The sequence below is a fragment of the Schistocerca americana genome, chromosome 1 (genome assembly GCF_021461395.2).
Source record: "Schistocerca americana isolate TAMUIC-IGC-003095 chromosome 1, iqSchAmer2.1, whole genome shotgun sequence".
NCBI lineage: Eukaryota > Metazoa > Arthropoda > Insecta > Orthoptera > Acrididae > Schistocerca > Schistocerca americana.
Window position 1 is genome coordinate 893343507 of NC_060119.1, and position 21097 is coordinate 893364603.

The 21097-nt window shown below is 40.5% G+C and overlaps 1 protein-coding gene across 1 annotated transcript in view; it reads left to right on the forward strand.

Annotated features, from left to right (window-relative positions):
* LOC124614612 (nucleosome-remodeling factor subunit NURF301) overlaps positions 1-21097 on the forward strand; it is a 298073-nt gene that overhangs the window by 35990 nt on the left and 240986 nt on the right. The window contains exons 4-7 of the mRNA XM_047142958.1: positions 5880-6088; positions 6494-6693; positions 7228-7369; positions 11880-11984. Coding sequence (XP_046998914.1) covers positions 5880-6088; positions 6494-6693; positions 7228-7369; positions 11880-11984 — 656 coding nt within the window. The remainder of the gene's footprint in view (positions 1-5879; positions 6089-6493; positions 6694-7227; positions 7370-11879; positions 11985-21097) is intronic.

A 21097-nucleotide genomic window follows, 5' to 3' on the forward strand; every position in this document is an offset into this window, starting at 1 on the left:
TTGTTTGTTTTCTCCAGCATGTTGTAATACGAGCAACCACAATAATTATCAGGATGTGCTCCTTGGTGTAGTGGCTACTACACACGGAGAAAACATGGAGCAGTTAAAGAATTACTTTATTCACAGCACAAATATGTCTCAGGCGATAAAAGTAATCTAATAACAGCAAATCCAAAGCAGAGTCCAGTTGAAGAACCAGGTAGTTCATGCGCAGAGCACTAGATGATGGTGGTAACAGTCCAGTGGATGAAGTAAGTGCCGGAGCGTTGTCAGCAGCCTAAATAAGCCGCTTTAGTTTATGTGGTTGCTAATAGGGCTCTGTGTGCATTGGTGCGCACAACTTTTATCGCCGGCTTGCGACAAGGTGGCAGGTGCTGTTCCTGGTGGTCAGCTCCGGTGACAAATGCCATGGAATAGCAGGTGAGCCTCAGTTATGCATGCTGGGAGTGTGATGGAATGGTGCTGTGCTGTCTGTGCAGCAATGTGTACATTATGCACACTCTGTGTGGCAGCTGGGAAAGGCAGTGATAGCTTCTGCTCGAGGTGCCACTTCTGGAGAAGAAGAGGCCTGGTAACGTCTGCTATGTGGTTATGTATAAGGGTTACTGCATCCATCCTTCCTCGGGGGAGGGGCGACTTGTCATCAGATGTAAAATATGCGAGACCTAAGGTGCTGGTAGTCCCCCACAGACATGACATCCATGTCATTGCTGAGTACTGGTGATTCTACCAGCTCACTGTTTGCTGGCTGGAGGCTGTAGGTCTGGAAGATGCCCGGATAGGAGCAGCCATTGCGTGGACAGAGACTAGGTAGCTCATAACTGAGTGTCTACTGGGTCTCTGTTGGTGGTGATGCCACTTTTGCATCACTCTTTCCAAAGGCACAGTGTAGCAAGCGAAGCACAGGTGCTACCTGGAAAGATGGTCGTGGTGGGGGCCGTAGGCGGTGTAGCACACCTTAGTGTGACTGGAAATTATTTGGTGTGGATCCACTTGGCTGTTGGGCGACGGTAGGTAGGCCCTTGGCTGGTGACAGAGATGCATCAGCCTTCTCTTGTAGATTCCTGGAAAATGTTTCGTCTGTGTTGCTTTTGTTAGAAGACGTGGGTGGTGCAGAGTGTTGAAAAGTAGTGAGGGTAGGAGGCTTCACGTGCTCCAGGATGGATGTTGCTGGAGGTGAGTAGAAAGGGGCACGAGAGGTATCAACCTCTGGGGAAGGTGCCATATCGGCTGGAGTAGATGGTGGTGGCGACTGCCCAGTGACGTGCAGGTGTTGTCGGTTGAGGTTTTGTATGAGTTGCCTGCCAGCCCCTTTCAGCAGAAACACCTTGCATCCCTATTGCTGCTGGATGAGCACCAGGACCCTGTCTAATTGCTTGTGCCCAGACTGTGGTGCCCAGTCAGAACTACAGTGCTTGCGGTGCTGATGCTGGTGCCGGTGCCCAGTGTAGGGCTGTCATCAACAGGTGAAGCAGCCTGAGCGGCTAGCAGTCATGAAGAAGTTTTGCTAAACTCTTTGTCTCCCATGGGCATGGCTCTGTAAGAACTTAAAAATCAAGTTAAAGCATTTTCCACGGAACTGCCTCCAATGCACTTCTGCAAATGTGTTTTGAATGTTCACACCAGTCACTCAGCTTCAGCATTGGATTGTGAATGAAGATGGAGCTCTAATGTGCTGGATGCCATTCATGGCACAAAAGTTTCTGAAGGTTTATGAAGTAAACAGGGGGTTGAAAGTCTGGGGAAGGTCTTCAAATGAAAACATTTTGATAAGGTCTTAATGGTATTTCTTCCAGTTGTGGAAGTTGGGCGAACTACACATCGCAAGTAGGAATATGCTAATTTGTTCCCAGGAAGGGGTCCAGAAAGTCTAAGTGGGTCTGTGCGGTGTAGGCCATGTAGAAAAAGTTTTCTTGGGCTTTCTGTGTGATGCATGTGTTGCATGACTGTTGTTCTGTTTAGTTGTCAGCATCTGGCCAATATACATATCATTGTGCCAGTGTTTTACTCCTAGATATCCCCCAGTGGCCGTAATGCAGAAGCTGTAGAATGTTGTTGTGTAATGATAGGGGTTTGACTATTTGTGGTGATGCATGTTCCGTAGCTAGCAGCAATACTCCATTAACCAAAATCAATCGCTTTCATATTTGAAAATGTTGGTATAGTGGATCCTCTTTCCCTTCTGGCAGCTTCTCTGTCAAAGCATGCAGAATGTTGAGATGAACATTGAGACGAGGTCTGTACCCATGGCAGCTGCTATGTGCATGCCTGTAGTTGGGAATGTGTCTGTTGTTAACAATGCTTTCTCATCTAGATGGAAACATAAAACATCTTTTTTGTTGTATGACAGATTGGGACCCGTCGGTAGCTGAGAGGAGCATCTGCTTTTGTGTGTTTGTCTGGGGTATGAAAATGAATTTCATAATTAAATCTGCTTAAGAAAAGTGTAACGTATGAGCTGTTTTATTTAGTGGCCATGATGAGGGGCTGTACGGTGATGTGAGAGGCTCATGGTCTGTTATAAGATGAAATTTCACTCTGTACAAAAACATGTGAAATTTCTTGAGTGCATATATAATGCCTCAAGCTTCTTTTTCAATTTGTGACTAATTCTTTTGGGCAGCTCTCAATGTCTTGGAAGTGTAAGTTATTGGCTCTTCAGTCCTGTCAGAATACAGATATGCTAAGATGGCACTAGTCCAGTAGTCTGAGGTGTCAGTCACGACTGTGAACTGTTTGTAGACTGAAAGGTAGCTAAACACAAGGCTTAGCAAAGGCAGACTTCCCAAGTTTGAAATGGGTGTCACAGTCCTGTGTCCACACAAATGGTGTATGTTTCTTGCTTAGTTGATTCAACGGTTGAGCAATTTTTAAGCATTTGGGACGAATGTATTGTAGAAGGAAACTTTCCTAGAAAAGATATCAGTTCTTTCTTTGACTGTGGTAGTGCCATGATCACTTCTATGTTAGTGGTCATTGGTTTGATGCATGCATGTGAAATTGTGTGTCCCAAATATTCAGTTGATGGCTGAAAAAACTTAGATTTTTGTAGGTTATACTTCAATCTTGCTTCTTGAAGTGTTCGGAATAGCATATGCAGATTCCATAGATGTAGCCACAGTGGAGATTCCCGTTACTACCATCATCAAGAATAATTTATACAGCATGAACAATCCTGCTGGAGGAACATCTGCAACTGACCATTGTAGCAGAGGTTGAAAATACCGCTTCAGTTGTAAGATTCTCTTTATTTTCATGTGCTTAAACCATGACCGGTTTCGGGCTCTTACATGCCCATCATCAGGTGAGATACTGAAAATAAACAAGAGACCAAAGCTAATAATCATCCATTGTATTGTATGGTGTCACTTTGGCACTGACTTAGATATTACCACACCTAGCCTGAGTGCTGTTTTCTAAAATGTTATATGAAACTTCTTCTTTGTTTTCTCATATGTACTACGGTGTGGAGAGGGGGGGGGGGGGGAGTTAGCTTCGGTCTCAAGTTTATTTTCAGTATCACACCTGATGATAGGCATGTAAGAGACAGAAAACGATCATGTTTTAAGCAATGAAAAATAAAAAGAACCTTAAAACTGAAGCGGTATTTTCAACCTCTAAGGTTCTCTTTATTTTTCTGTGCTTAAACTATGACTGGTTTTGGGCTCTTACATGCCCATCATCAGATGTGATACTGAAAATAAACAAGAGACCAAAGCTAATAATCATCCATTGTATTGTATGGTGTCACTTTGGCACTGACTTGGGTATTACCACAACTAGCCCGACTGCTGTTTTCTAAAATGTTATATGGAACTTCTTCTTTGCTTTCTCATATGTACTACCGTGTGTAAAAAAAAAAAAAAAAATTGTTAGTTTCAGTCTCATGTTTATTTTTAGTATCACACATGATGATAGAAAAAGAACCTTAAAACTGAAGTGGTATTTTCAACCTCTGTTGTGCAGCATGGTATATTTTGCGTCAGTTGCTCAAGAAATCTTTGAAACAGGGAAGTTGCAAGTAGGTGTCTACCAAGACTATTTTTGAGAAATATCTCCCACCAGCTAGTTTGGCCATTAATTCTTCTGTATGTGTTGTTGGATATGAAATGATTTGAGTCTGTGCATTTACCATCATTTTGAAATCGTCACATAATCTTAATTTTCGTGACGGCTTCTTAATGACTCCCAGTAGTGTTGCCAATTGACTAGATGCATTGGTTCAGTGATAGCCAAATTTGTTAGTCCATCAAATTCCTCCTTAACCTGTTTACGAAGAGCAGTGGAACAGTAAGCGCTCTGCAAAAGTGGGGACGAGCGGAAGCTTTAAGCATGATGTGGGCTGTGAACTCTTGGGTCTACCAAGTGCAGCAGAGGAGATGTCGGAGTATCCCTTGCTTGATGATTCTAAGTCCTGAAAATACAATTTATGTGACATAAATTTTTTTGTATCTGTGCTTGTAAAGTCAAATGATGTTAATGTATCCAAATCAAGTACTGACATCCTGTGCTTGCCATTTGGCATGCCTGCAGCTGTTATGTCAACCCAACTTTCTAATTGCTAGCCTGCTGCTTTTGACACTTAGAAAGCCTATGCTGGAGCTGTAACCTCTCCAAGTGGTGGGTCACCAAACTGTAAAGCCTGCTGTACAGCTTCTTTATCCAGGGCAGAATGAATAATGGTGTCCCTGACCATTTTGTCAGTGTATAATTCCTTATGTTTCGAAGTTACAAAATGACACTTCTGTCAAAGTGTGGGTAGTTCTCCTGCCCATGCTCTGTAGGTCTGATTAGGATGTTTTTTATACACTGATAAAACTCTACCCTAGACGAAATCATATGCTCATGTCGGGGCTAATTTACATGAAAATCTGTAAGTTTGCAGCTTAATCCATGACAAGAATAGAGCTTTTATAGTGTCAGCATACTTGGGAAGCTTCAAAGTGACGTCTGAGCTGCTTTTCATACAATTTCCCATTCTCTGCTGATTCCTTGTGTGGAGGGAATATGGCGGCTGGTGGTGCTGCTGCTTTTTCATGAGTTCTGGCAAAACCTTTCCCAACATGTAGAAGTTACTACAATTTGAAGACATCATGCAACAGCTAAACACTTATTCTATTTACATTACAAGTGTGATCACTGGGAGTAGCAGTAGTGGTGGTGGTGGTGGTGGTGGTGGTGGTGGTGCAGCAGACAAAGTGAGTGCTGGAGCTTTAGCAGTGGCCGAATAAGCTGCCATAGTTCATATGGATGGTGATGGTGCCCTGTGTGCATCAGTGCATGCAACCTTCATTGCAGACTCGCGACAAGGGAGAACGTGCTGTTCCTGATGGTTGACTTCATGGCAAATGCCATGGAATAGTCGGCAAACCTTGATAATGTAGAAAGGTGGGAATGATGCTGCGCTATCTGTGCAGCAATGTGTAGACTGCACACACTCTTTGTGACAGTCAGGATGGGTGGTGATAGCCTGTGCTGGAGATGCCACCGCTGGAGATTGAGATGCTTAGTAGTGTCAGCCAAGCAGTAATTTGTAGGCATTTTTGCTCTCGGCACTGGTGCTATTGTTGTGGGCACCCCATTGCATCATTGCAGAGTCTAGTAGGGTAAACTCCAATGCACTTAAAACACTTTCCTTGGAGGAAACAACCCTCTTTGTAATACGTAAATTTCTGATAGCTGTGATATCTAGTCACTAACCCAGATAGATGCCACCCATATCACTTATATTGCATTTCTAATTTTATTGACATCTTAAATGGTTGTTACACAGAATTGTGATTTCTTTTTATAAGTTTTCTGTTTTCCTTTGCCTAACGAACATACAATATTTTTACTAATATTATTTATAGCATCTAGTGATGATATATTTTCCATAGAGAGAGTGAAGATGGTGAAACGTGGTACTACAGTACGCAATCCCAGCTTGAAGAACTCATGGAAAGTCTTGATAAAACACATATGGAAGCAGCCCTAGCACGGGAAATTAATGATTTTAAAGATGAGATAATTCGTCAGATGGAACTAACGGAGAAAATAACTAACCAAATGAAGGGCAACAAGAAATCATATCTTGATACAGAAAATGGTAAGAGAGAATTTAATTTGTCTTTTGTAAGCATTTTTTGTCAAAAAGGAAGTTTTCTTTTTGTGTAAGAGTGTGTTCTTTTCTTAGTAATAACTTTAGGTTGCTTTATGTAGACAGTTATGTCGATTTGATCATCTGTACGATACACAATTGGATAGACAGTATTGTTGGTGAGATAAATTTTTATTTGTTCAAGCCACTTGAAATAATACAAATTAAATGAATGGTAAATAAGTTTTTATAAAGCAGGAAGAAGCAAGCAGTTTTATAAGTTATGATAACCGTCATCGTTTGGCTGCTACAAACCTTAGGTGTTTACTCCTTAACTGAGCATTGCCTCTTGTGCAACTGAGGTAAGATTTAACATTTAGTTTGTTCTCTATCAACATATTACTTTCATTTCAGCTGCACTTGCAAAGATTCAGAAAGAAAGGTTAGAACGCAAGGTGAGGGAAGAGGAAGAACGCCGTGAAAAGGAGAGGCAGGATGCAGAAGATCAAGTTCGTCGTATGCATGAAGATTTTGATGATTTTCATAATACATCCTCAAGGATTTCATCAGATGACTTTAATGATCCAGCGGGAAAGATTTCACCAATAACAGTTGTAAGTAACGTGTTGAAAAGAAACATATTTTTACTCATAACTTCTGTTATTTAATTTGTTTTATGTTCATCTATCTAGTTTTGTCACTGTGAAATGGTCTTGCTCATAACTGTATTTCATAGATTACAATCTTTGAGAGAGAATTTGTGTGAGAATAGTGTACTGCCCTAGTAAGTGACTGGAGCCTTATGACTTGAATATGATAAATGATGTGACTCATTGATAAGTTCCTTGTACTGAAAAATATCTTTACATATGCTGTCATCGAGTATTGCTTGTATTCTAGTTTTCTGAGTTACATAAATAGTTGTGATTCAGTGACTATTGTATCATATAGGTGACAATATTTGCATATAATGATAATATGTAGTGCATGAAATCATATGAATGCTGCATAATGCTGTACTTAGCTCCTCCTCTTTTATTGCTCGACTGATGCAGTCACAGATTATCTGCTGTTAAAGGGCCAGAGCGAACTAATATTAATCAAAACAGTTCTGCAACACAAACTGATAATTTGGTGTATGGTTACAGCAAACATCTGAGACAGTGACAAGCAGCACTACAACAACAATAGAAACGAAATATTCCCCAGGGGAAGGTGCAGAACATCTCTCTGAAGTTACGACAGTGACTACTACAGCAACTACAACTATGACAACGTCGACAGCTCAAGGTAATAAGAAACTGTCTTATGTACATTTTAATTGAGGGATATTTGATGAAAGTAACCAGTGTTGTCATTAATGTATATTGTGAATATTGTCAATTTCAATTCAGTTTATTGCTCTTATCACGTAATTTTACATGCATGCACATTTTCAACTAAGTATGAAGTTATTACAATTTCAATTTTTTTTAGTTACGTTATTTTTTATTATGTTATAATTCAAGATAAATTCATGTTATAGGGGCATTTTTGGATAAGCCACTGCTTGACTCACTTTTTAGAAGTATCCCCTGTCAATAACTTAGCTTTCTTTGGTGTTGTTGTTGTTGTTGTTGTTGTTGTGGTCTTCAGTCCTGAGACTGGTTTGATGCAGCTCTCCATGCTACTCTATCCTGTGCAAGCTTCTTCATCTCCCAGTACCTACTGCAACCTACATCCTTCTGAATCTGCTTAGTGTATTCATCTCTTGGTCTCCCTCTACGATTTTTACCCTCCACGGTGCCCTCCAATGCTAAATTTGTGATCCCTTGATGCCTCAAAACATGTCCTACCAACCGATCCCTTCTTCTAGTCAAGTTGTGCCACAAACTTATCTTCTCCCCAATCCTATTCAATACCTCCTCATTAGTTACGTGATCTACCCACCTTATCTTCAGCATTCTTCTGTAGCACCACATTTTGAAAGCTTCTATTCTCTTCTTGTCCAAACTAGTTATCGTCCATGTTTCACTTCCATACATGGCTACACTCCATACAAATACTTTCAGAAACGACTTCCTGACACTTAAATCTATACTCGATGTTAACAAATTTCTCTTCTTGAGAAACGCTTTCCTTGCCATTGCCAGTCTACATTTTATATCCTCTACTTCGACCATCATCAGTTATTTTACTCCCTAAATAGCAAAACTCCTTTACTACTTTAAGTGTCTCGTTTCCTAATCTAATTCCCTCAGCATCACCCGACTCAATTTGACTACATTCCATTATCCTCGTTTTGCTTTTGTTGATGTTCATCTTATATCCACCTTTCAAGACACTGTCCATTCCGTTCAACTGCTCTTCCAAGTCCTTTGCTGTCTCTGACAGAATTACAATGTCATCGGCGAACCTCAAAGTTTTTACTACTTCTCCATGAATTTTAATACCTACTCTGAATTTTTCTTTTGTTTCCTTTACTGCTTGCTCAATATACAGATTGAATAACATCGGGGAGAGGCTACAACCCTGTCTCACTCCTTTCCCAACCACTGCTTCCCTTTCATGCCCCTCGACTCTTACAACTGCCATCTGGTTTCTGTACAAATTGTAAATAGCCTTTCACTCCCTGTATTTTACCCCTGCCACCTTCAGAATTTGAAAGAGAGTATTCCAGTTAACATTGCCAAAAGCTTTCTCTAAGTCTACAAATGCTAGAAACGTAGGTTTGCCTTTTCTTAATCTTTCTCCTAAGATAAGTCGTAAGGTTAGTATTGCCTCACGTGTTCCAACATTTCTACGGAATCCAAACTGATCTTCCCCGAGGTCCGCTTCTACCAGTTTTTCCATTCGTCTGTAAAGAATTCGCGTTAGTATTTTGCAGCTGTGACTTATTAAACTGATAGTTCGGTAATTTTCACATCTGTCAACACCTGCTTTCTTTGGGATTGGAATTATTATATTCTTCTTGAAGTCTGAGGGTATACATCGTGCTCACCAGATGGTTGAGTTTTGTCATGACTGGCTCTCCCGAGGCCATCAGTAGTTCTAATGGAATGTTGTCTACTCCCGGGGCCTTGTTTCAACTCAGGTCTTTCAGTGCTCTGTCAAACTCTTCACGCAGTATCTTATCTCCCATTTCGTCTTCATCTACATCCTCTTCCATTTCCATAATATTGTCCTGAAGTACATCGCCCTTGTATAAACCCTCTATATACTCCTTCCACCTTTCTGCCTTCCCTTCTTTGCTTAGAACTGGGTTGCCATCTGAGCTCTTGATGTTCATAAAAGTGGTTCTCTTCTCTCCAAAGGTCTCTTTAATTTTCCTGTAGGCAGTATCTATCTTACCCCTAGTGAGACAAGCCTCTACATCCTTACATTTGTCCTCTAGCCATCCCTGCTTAGCCATTTTGCACTTCCTGTCGATATCATTTTTGAGACGTTTGTATTCCTTTTTGCATACTTCATTTACTGCATTTTTATATTTTCTCCTTTCATCAATTAAATTCAATATTTCTTCTGTTACCCAAGGATTTCTATTAGCCCTCGTCTTTTTACCTACTTGATCGTCTGCTGCCTTCACTACTTCATCCCTCAGAGCTGCCCATTCTTCTTCTACTGTATTTCTTTCCCCCATTCCTGTCAATTGTTCCCTTATGCTCTCCGTGAAACTCTCTACAACCTCTGGTTCTTTCAGTTTATCCAGGTCCCATCTCCTTAAATTCCCACCTTTTTGCAGTTTCTTCAGTTTCAATCTGCAGTTCATAACCAATAGATTGTGGTCAGAATCCACATCTGCCCCAGGAAATGTCTTACAATTTAATACCTGGTTCCTAAATCTCTTTGTTACCATTATAAAATCTATCTGACACCTTTTAGTATCTCCAGGATTCTTCCAGGTATACAACCTTCTTTTATGATTCTTGAACCAAGTGTTAGCTATGATTAAGTTATGCTCTGTGCAAAATTGTACAAGGCGGCTTCCTCTTTCTTTCCTTCCCCCCAATCCATATTCACCTACTATGTTTCCTTCTCTCCCTTTTCCTTTCTTTTTTGTAACAAGTTATTAAAAACAGCTCCTTTGACATAGGGGCTTTTCACTGTTAAAGTTAATCTTCTGTTAACCATATTAGTCTTTTCTATCCCTTGTTTCATAGTTGTGAACATCAGTGTTTATTTTTATGATCTTGGTGTCCTCTTTCATTAGTCTTATAGTTTCTGGTATATACATGGCATAAACTGTGAGAATATTGTGTCTAATGAATAGGGGTTTGCAAGAAGATCCTGGTTTTACATTTGCTATGTTCCTCAAGGCTCACTTCTGCAGTATGAAAACCCTTTTCATATTAGTTTGATGTGTCCCACCCCACAGTACTATTCCATAAGACAAGGAAGGGTATGCTAATCCATAATATACAGTCCTTAGAGTTTCAGAATTAAGATGTGGTGATAATCTTAATACCGGCTGTACATAAAGTCTGGAACACTTTTAATTATTTATTGCACAAGAAAAAACATTGTACAGATATCATACATATGTCATTTTGAAGAGAAACACCGAAAGTTAATGGAAAATCTGTCTTGGGCATCGTTGCACAGGATATTGTCTTTGAAGGTCTTAGTAATGTAATTAGCTTCCCACTTGGCACTGGGCACCCACATGTGCTGCTGGGGAGGGACATTTTGAACTTTGATAGCTGACAGTTATAGAAATGGAAGTACTGTTGGTGTTCAGTGTATTTGGTATGAGCAAATGTTTTAAGTAGCCATCTGAAATGTGTATATCAACATTAGGAAGGTACCATATTTACTCGAATCTAAGCCGCACCTTTTTTCCGGTTTTTGTAATCCAAAAAGCTGCCTGCGGCTTAGAATTGAGTGCAAAGTAAGCCGAAGTTCTGAAAAATGTTGGTAGGTGCTGCCACAACTAACTTCTGCCGTCGAATATATGTAGCGGGTTGGGGGAATGGAGTGTCGCTTAACAAAAGAAGAGTCTAGGTCTTCCTCCGACAAATTGCTAAAATTTGATGTTGCTTAAAGGAGTTTTTGGAAACTGTTTTGGAGTTCAGGGTAAAAACTTGTCTACAGAATGTGTGTGTCTGGGAAAATAATACGATTTGACCCAGATGTCCAGCGATTTCGAAGTTTTTGTCTGGGGTCAGCAATTTATAAGTGTTGGTAGGCATACCTGGCATATTTAGCTTTCTTCATTATCGTAAATGGTACTCGTACATTAATATACACCCAGTGTATATTAATAAATAATAATATGTCCATTTTAAGTTAAATGATATTTATTGGTTTAGATAGTGAGCTATTTGCTGCTGTTATTCTTTTGTTAAAATGTGTTTGAAATACGTTGCAACCTATATTTCTACATAATTGTAAAAAAAATGATTGAATCTGTTTAAGTAACATATTCAGTGAGTTCTGACGTCATTTTATCCAGTGTAATATGATACTCCTTTGGGGGGAGGGGGGCTATAGCCCCCATAGCCTTCCCTTGCCACCGCCCCTGCTTTTAATGGCATAAATTGCTTTTGCAGTGTGATTATTGAACAAGTCAGTTGCCCACCTGTTGTTTATGCAGATATTGTTTGTTTCTTGGCATTTACAGTGAAACAGTGTATTGGTTTGTGCATCATAGGAATTGCTACATCATAGGCATGGTTTACTATAGCAAAATAAAGAACATCTACTTATTTGTATTAGTGTGAAGACAGTATTTGCTGTTTCTATTGTTTCACACCCATCATAAAATGTTTGATTTTCTATCTAAACTCCATCAAATGTTAAAACCGAGTATTTATGTTTTCAGTGAAAACTTCAACAAACTCGGTGTTATCAGATGCAGAAGACGATGATTTGGATTTGGATTCTGATAGAGAGGGTGACGAGTGCAGTACAAGGATAGGCAAAGATGGTGAGTTGTAACTGTACTGTGTCTCCAAAAGATCAAAATAAGGTCATCATACATCCATTTTTTCCTTTATGAACTTTTTTTTTTACATGTGAAGAAGAGGGATTGTGTGGGTATTTTTTCAACAACTCATACTCAGACCACAAGATGTAAAGTTCATTAATGTGATTTCTAGATTAATTTACAATGACTAGGCCAGTGTTCAGTTGCTGAGAATGATTTTCCACAGAAAAACATATTTTTTACTGTAGAGTCTATAAAATACAATAGTTCTCAACGTACATCTACATCTACATGATTACTCTGCAATTCACATTTAAGTGCTTGGCAGAGGGTTCATCGAACAACAATCATACTATCTCTCTACCATTCCACTCCCGAACGGTGCGGGAAAAACGAACACCTAAACCTTTCTGTTCGAGCTCTGATCTCTCTTATTGTATTTTGATGATCATTCCTACCTATGTAGGTTGGGCTCAACAAAATATTTTCACATTCGGAAGAGAAAGTTGGTGACTGAAATTTCGTAAATAGATCTTGCTGCGATGAGAAACGTCTTTGCTTTAATGACTTCCATCCCAACTCACGTATCATATCTGCCACACTCTCTCCCCTATTATGTGATAATACAAAATGAGTTGCCCTTTTTTGCACCCTTTCGATGTCCTCCGTCAATCCCACCTGGTAATGATCCCACACCGCGCAGCAATATTCTAACAGAGGACGAACAAGTGTAGTGTAAGCTGTCTCTTTAGTGGACTCGTTGCATCTTCTAAGTGTCCTGCCAATGAAACGCAACCTTTGGCTTGCCTTCCCCACAATATTATCTATGTGGTCTTTCCAACTGAAGTTGTTCGTAATTTTAACACCCAGGTACTTAGTTGAATTGACAACCTTGAGAATTGTACTATTTATCGAGTAATCGAATTCCAATGGATTTCTTTTGGAACTCATATGGATCACCTCACACTTTTCGTTATTTAGTGTCAACTGCCACCTGCCACACCATACAACAATCTTTTCTAAATAGCTTTGCAACTGATACTGGTCTTCGGATGACCTTACTAGACGGTAAATTACAGCATCATCTGCGAACAACCTAAGAGAACTGCTCAGATTGTCACCCAGGTCATTTATATAGATCAGGAACAGCAGAGGTCCCAGGACGCTTCCCTGGGGAACACCTGATATCACTTCAGTTTTACTCGATGATTTGCCGTCTATTACTACGAACTGCAACCTTCCTGACAGGAAATCACGAATCCAGTCGCACAACTGAGACGATACCCCATAGGCCCGCAGCTTGATTAGAAGTCGCTTGTGAGGAACGGTGTCAAAAGCTTTCCGGAAATCTAGAAATACGGAATCAACTTGAGATCCGCTGTCGATAGCGGCCATTACTCCGTGCGAATAAAGAGCTAGCTGTGTTGCACAAGAACGATGTTTTCTGAAACCATGCTGATTGCGTATCAATAGATCGTTCCCTTCGAGGTGATTTATAAAGTTTGAATACAGTATATGCTCCAAAACCCTACTGCAAACCGATGTCAATGATATAGGTCTGTAGTTCGATGGATTACTCCTACTACCCTTCTTAAACACTGGTGCGACCTGCGCAATTTTCCAATCTGTAGGTACAGATCTATCAGTGAGTGAGCGGTTGTATATGATTGCTAAGTAGGGAGCTATTGTATCAGCATAATCTGGAAGGAACCTAATCAGTGTACAATCTGGACCTGAAGACTTGCCCGTATCAAGCGATTTGAGTTGCTTCGCAACCCCTAAAGTATCTACTTCTAAGAAACTCATGCTAGCTGCTGTTTGTGTTTCAAATTCTGGAATATTCCACTCGTCCTCCCTGGTGAAGGAATTTCGGAAAACTGCATTCAATAACTCCGCTGTAGCGGCACAGTCGTCTGTAACAGTACCATTGGCACTGTGCAGCGAAGGTATTGACTGCGTCTTGCCGCTTTTGTACTTTACATACGACCAGAATTTCTTCGGATTTTGTACCAAATTTCAAGACAATGTTTCGTTTTGGAACCTATTAAAGGCATCTCGCATTGAAGTCGGTGCCAAATTTCGCGCGTCAGTAAATTTTAGCCAATCTTTGGGATTTCGCGTTCTTCTGAACTTCGCATCCTTTTTCCGTTGCCTCTGCAACAGCGTTCGGACCTGTTCGGATCAGTTCCATCTCTTACCAATATATGAGGTATGAATCTCTCAATTGCTGTTGCTACTATATCTTTGAATTTGAGCCACATCTCGTCTACATTTGCATAGTCAGTTTGGAAGGAATGGAGATTGTCTCTTAGGGAGGCTTCTAGTGACACTTTATCCGCTTTTTTAAATAAAATTATTTTGTGTTTCTTTCTGGTGGATTTGAAAGAAACAGTATTGAGCCTAGCTACAACGACCTTGTGATCACTAATCCCTGTATCAGTCATGATGCTTTCTATTAGCTCTGCATTGTTTGTGGCTAAGAGGTCAAGTGTGTTTTCACAACCATTTACAATTCGCGTGGGTTCGTGGACTACTCGAAATAATTTTCGGAGAAAGCATTTAGGACAATCTCGGAAGATGTTTTCTGCCTACCACCGGTTTTGAACAAGTATTTTTGCCAACATATCGAGGGAAGGTTGAAGTCTCCACCAACTATAACCGTATGAGTGGGGTATTTATTTGTTATGAGACTCAAATTTTCTCTGAACTGTTCAGCAACTACATCATTGGAGTCTGGGGGTCGGTAGAAGGAGCCAATTATTAACTTAGTTTGGCTGTTAAGTATAACCTCCACCCATACCAATTCGCACGGAGTATCTACTTCGACTTCACTACATGATAAACCACTACTGACAGATACAAACACTCCACCACCAATTCTGCCTAATCTATCTTTCCTGAACACCGTCTGAGACGTCATAAAAATTTCTGCAGAACTTATTTCAGTCTTTAGCCAGCTTTCTGTGCCTATAACAATTTCAGCTTCTGTGCTTTCTATTAGCGCTTGAAGCTCAGGGACTTTCCCAACACAAATACAACAATTTACAACTACAATTCTGGCTGTTCCTTGATCCAAGCACGTCCTGTATTTGCCATGCCATTTGATATTGCAGCCCACCCCGTACTTTCCCGAGGCCTTCTAACCTAAAAAACTGCCCAGTCCACGCCACACAGCCTCCGCTACCCGTGTAGCCGCCAAAGGTCCGCAGTCGGTTCTGTCAGCGATGCTGCAGATGGTGAGCTCTGCCTTCATCTCGTAAGCAAGACCGGCAGCCTTCACCAGCTTAGATAGCCACTGGAATCCAGAGAGAATTTCCTCAGATCCAAAGCGACACACGTCACTAGTGCCGACATGTGCCACAACCTGCAGCTGGCTGCACCCTGAGCTCTTCATGGCATCCGGAAGGATCCTTTCCACATCAGGAATGACTCCACCCAGAATGCACACAGAGTGCACACTGGATTTCTTCTCCTCCTTAGCCGCCATATCCCTAAGGGGCCCCATTATGCGCCTAACATTGGAGCTCCCAACTACCAATAAGCCCACCCTCTGCGATTGCCCGGACCTTGAAGGCTGAGAATCATCCTCTGAAACAGGGCAGGCAGCTGCATCTGGCTCAGCCAGAGACAGTACCTGAAACCTGTTTGTCAGACGCACCGGGGAGGCTTCTGATCAGCCTCCGGGGACGTCTTTTGCTCCCTTCCACGCCCTGGAATGACCTCCCAATCAACCACAGGCGAGGCCTCAGCCCCACTGCGGGCAGCAACCGGGGCAACCACAGCGGCAGACCGATCTGGGGACAGACGGGACGAGGTTGACATCCCCGTGATACCCAAGTCCGGCTCCCAACAGTGGTGCCCATTGGCAACAGCCTCAAGCTGCGCGACCGAAGTCAGCGCCACCTGCAGCTGTGAGCGAAGGGATGCCAACTCAGCCTTCATCCGAACACAGCAATCACAGTCCCTGTCCATTCTAATCGATGTTGAACAACAGTTACTGAAACACGAGTCCGTGCCTAGATAACGCAAGGGAAACATGCAAAGAATGTATGAACTAACCTGTACAAATGCCTAACGACTGCGCTACAATCTGCCTGAATTTATGATTACAGTAACTAAAACTCGAAATTACACCTCCTATATGAAACTCACACGCAATTTAAGTAAGAATCTACGAAGTAAACACAGAAAAGAAGCTGTATATATTCAAAGCAGTGCTGGCGTGAGTTAACAGCTCTCTAAGAAAGTGCAGTGTTCAGTGCTCAAATGATTGAAGATAGTGTGATAAAGCAGTACCTTTGCCCAGAATCAGTTAACCATCATTTTGTCATTTACAAAAATGAAGTTGATTTTCAGATGATGATTTGACAGGCAAATCAGTTGTTTAAAGATGTAATAAAGTAGTATTGAAACAAAACTGTAGCCTACAAAGGAGTGCGTATAGTTTGAACAAAGATGTGCTCTGACAATCAATTCATAGGGCAGGTGTTGCACTTCAGTTATCTTGGTTGTGAAAGAAGCTGCTGGAAAAACATGAAATTTAAAATGAGATAAATATGCTTCAGCAGTGCTGTATATTAATGTGTACATAAAAGTATGACTGTAATGCCCCAGTGTGAAAATTTTTTTAAGACCCTGGCAATGCCTATAAAATTGTAGTATGCAAAGAGTTTCACCTCTCTAAAAGGGGAATATTGGATGTACAAAGCTGATAAAGTTTTTAGGAGGGGAGGGGGGTCATGAGGAAGGGAAGGGGGGGGGGGGGGAGAGAGAGAGAGAGAGAGAGAGAGAGAGAGAGAGAGAGAGAGAGAGAGAGAGAGAGAGAGAGACCAGCTAGACAAGAACAAAAATGATTTATGTCAAAAGTTGAATATAAATACCCAGCATAATAAAATGCATCAATACAGAGATGCATGTAATAGTCATTTGAAGAAAATTACAGCGAACTTAACTACACTGGTGATTGTAGAGAATCCAGTGAGTAAGAGAAATCAAGATAATCCATTACGATCAGAAACAAGGTGAGTGTGAGCCTTAATGTGGAGGGTTCCATACATTGTAAATCAAGGCACTACTGTTGCATCAATGCTGTACAGACTGCCTTCCTTCCAACCACAGTTATTGTGAATATGACAAATCTGGGAATGACGACACTGTAGTTGTTCCCTATCCGGTGACTCATTCTGTGACTCTTCCTGTCTACTGAAGCGTGCGTGAGTGTGGGACTAGTCATGACTTAGTGTGTACATCTTTCTGTTGTTAAGCAGCAGTGACAGGACAAAAATGGCAGATTGTTGGGATCAGAGGGCTTCTAACAAAGCTGACTTTTTTGAGACTCTGGAGGGAATACAAAACAAATGGTTGTATTCTCATTTATTCCATCTCTACTATGAGAGAGCATATGTGCTCTGTCAAATGAAAACAGGTCACAGGCTTATCATCAAAAAGCATGCTTTTTATCCTTTTTGTCATGGCAGCTTGCATTTATGGGCTAATGGTGAGTTCTGTAGCTTATCATTCATTTCTGCAACTTTTGTGAAGATTGCTATGAATTTATGTAATAATTAATCACCATTAAGAGAACGTACTTCATACACGTGTCCAGTTTTCTTGTATTGTCATCAGAGATGTGGTAGTGTCTGGAAAGATTTTATACGTCAGAACAGGGAGAAATTCACTATGGATCATCCCAGAAGCATTTGCATTTGGGGAGGCTCAATCGTTATTTTCTCAATGCATGATTTGTGCAACTTGAGTTTCTTAAGCTTTGTTGACTATGTTCTATGCCATTCCATACTCTGACATATTGTCTCTGGGTCAAGGAAACACCAACTTTCATCTCCAGTTACAGTTCGTTTCAACTAACTGGTATCTTCATCAACTACGTCAGTGAAGCTGGGGCAACATGTCGCCCAATGCACTCTCTGCTCTTCTGTCAGTAAATATGGCACAGACCAGGACCAAATCTTTCTCTTGTGCAAATCTTGCTCTAAAATGGACGTAGCCTTTTCCTTATTGACAGTACGTTTCACTGCAACCATTCTGTTTGTAAATTGTCTGTCAGAGACGACAATTTCCTTGGTGTTTTCCTCTACATCCACCCAAGCAGATGCAGGACATCCGATGGGAGATTAATCTTCTAAGGAGACTGGATTCGTTTCCTTTCTTAAAATTATGAAAACTAGCAGAAAACTTGTGCATAAGTTAGACAATCATGCTCTTAAACATGTTGCATGTCCCTGAAAACTTGATGCTGTTTTACTTAATCTAAAATTTTAGTAGACCTCTTTGATATGTGATACTGCATTTGACTGCTGCTTCTTGTATAGTGTTACTTTCTTGGCAGCTGCATGCACAGGCTGTGTCTTTGATATGATCAAAGTGTCTGAGTAAATAACATTTTAAATGGTAAAAGTTACGCATAGGCCCCTCACCTCCCCTGCATTTTCATAGGCTATTTATGATATCAGTACACAATAGTCATCAAGTTACCTGAAGTTCGTATAATGTTTAGCTGCTGACATAACAAACTGGTAACTGACTTGGAAGTAGAAACATTTTTATTTAATTTTGTTCATCATATCCAATGTTTTTGGACAGCCTACAACTGTGTCATTCATTATGTAAATAATGCAACACTGCATCAGTTAGGTATTTTTTCATATTAGCATGATGTATTTTTTAAGTATGTTGTGTATTTTCTTCATGTGCATTGTTCTGGCTTTCTTGCTCTGCAGTTGTCTTTTGGTATACTTGGCCTCCTCCATTATGCAGAAGACCACACACACACACAAACTGTCACTTGCACTGCTTGTTTATGAAACAGCACAAAAATGTGTACATATATGCACTTCAAAATGAGAATAAATTCTTGAAATGTTCCATGCTATGTTTGGAAAAATACATAACTGATGCAACATTTCAAGTTACACCCATCAGTCACCATGCCAAGCAGAATGGTGGCAAGAGACAAAGTATGAATTGTTCTTACTTTTACCAATTCAGATCTGTTGATTAGAGCACCCCTGATGTCAAGAAACTTAACCACATAACATTTGTAAACACTACTTTAAGACCTATGCCGTGTTAGCATAATTTTATGTAAGTTACTACAGTTTTTTCTCCATGAAAGTTGTTTCATAAAGTGTAAATTATGGGGAAATCGTACACAGATTAATGCAAAAACATGTGACAATTAATGTTGTGAAGGTAGGAAATTTGATGAGAGCGATAAAAAAATGTTGTAAATGGTGGGGAAACATTAACTTTGAGAACATAAAAGTGGGGTTATACTGTAGATGTATAAGAGCTCAGTATACCGCTTTACATTTACCAGAGGGTCCTCTGATGTCATCTCCAAACTTACTATCTCCATATGCTTGGAGACTCAACTCACCAGTCTCCGCTGCTGCCCATTCGACTGAAAATTCTCACTTGCTTCTATTGTCATGCACAAGTGGACTACAAAGAAAGATTACACAAGTTCACATGTATAATTGAGGACTCACAGCGTTGCCTCTCCTTACACAACCATTTGGAAAAATGATTATATACACCAGTACAATGACTGATTGGTAGGGACCAGGAAACGTAGCATCTATTCTTTGTAAATGATCATACGCTCAAATGTAAAAGGTAGTCATGCTACATGAGTGAAGACAAACAAATTATTAGTTCCGTGAAACTGCCTGTTAAAAAAAAGTGCTGATTGGGAACTTTTTGACTGGAATGTTTGCTTTTGCAAAAACTTTTAACACCTTTTTCTTCCAAAATGGCCTTTCTTTTCTTTGGTTAGCTGCATTTAACCTGTCAATAATTACTGCCGTGTTGAAATTTGTCTTGTCCCACCCAATCTGAAGATTAAAAGGTCTAAAGACTACTAATTTTGACCTTTCACATGCATTCACAGCCCTACTACCTATGTTTGACAATGCTACAGATAGAACTGACAAGGCACATAGTGTAGAAGTAGAACCGAATAAATGACCACTCAATTTTAAAGTTAGAGGAAGAATTTCGGTACTGTCAAAAAACTTTACAGATTTTGAAACTTCCTGGCAGATTAAAACTGTGTGCCCGACCGAGACTCGAACTTGGGACCTTTGCCTTTCTCGGGCAGAAGTAAAGCTGTGAGTACCGGGCGTGAGTCGTGCTTCGGTAGCTCAGTTGGTATAGCACTTGCCCGCGAAAGGCAAAGGTCCCGAGTTCGAGTCTCGGTCGGGCACACAGTTTTAATCTGCCAGGAAGTTTCATATCAGCGCACACTCCGCTGCAGAGTGAAAATCTCATTCTGGTTTACAGATTTTGTTTTCCAGTTGGTATATTGCAGAGAGCAGGTGCTGTAGGCTATAGTCGCACATGGCCATGAGTGTAAAAAGACTGGGGAAGGAGTGATGTATCAGTCACTTCATATATTTCAAAAGAAGAAAAGAAAACAACGAGCAATGGCAATGCACAGCACAAAACATTGAGGGACAGCTACTGCGCAATTGCTTGTTGAAGTTAGCAGAGTATTGTTAACGACGTAGTTCAGGCCTTACCTCTAGCATTATTCGGTGCAACTACAATTCAGAACATCTGCCACATAATTTGCCATGTTAATACTGTCCACATTATACTATCTTTTGAGCTTTAGCTAACAAACAAACGTAAACATTTCTTTCTTATATAAATGCTACGTCTCGTGGCTGAGTACTACATTGCATTATGTGATGTGTAGCTTAAACAGACCATTCAGCTGTCCACATTGGCATGGCATCAGATCATTGAATGCACTGATATATTGTTGCGTTTATACACTTTATTTTGCAAGTACGTTCTTGCATACATTATATTTCCAAATTGGGCTTTGCGAGATGATGTATAATGCCAGTAACTGCTTACATTTTCGAGTATGTGTGCAGAAAATAAAGCTATTTCAAATAATCTGTGATAAATAGCTCATCTGGATGCAATTCACTATGAAACAGCATCTATTAAATAATTTTGCGTTTTCACATTTTGAGACAGAATTTGCATCTATTTCACATTTATAACAAAATGCGAATTTTCTGACCGTTACTGATTGGTTAGTGGTGGGGAGTAGTGCTTGGAATGATATTCACTACTATCTG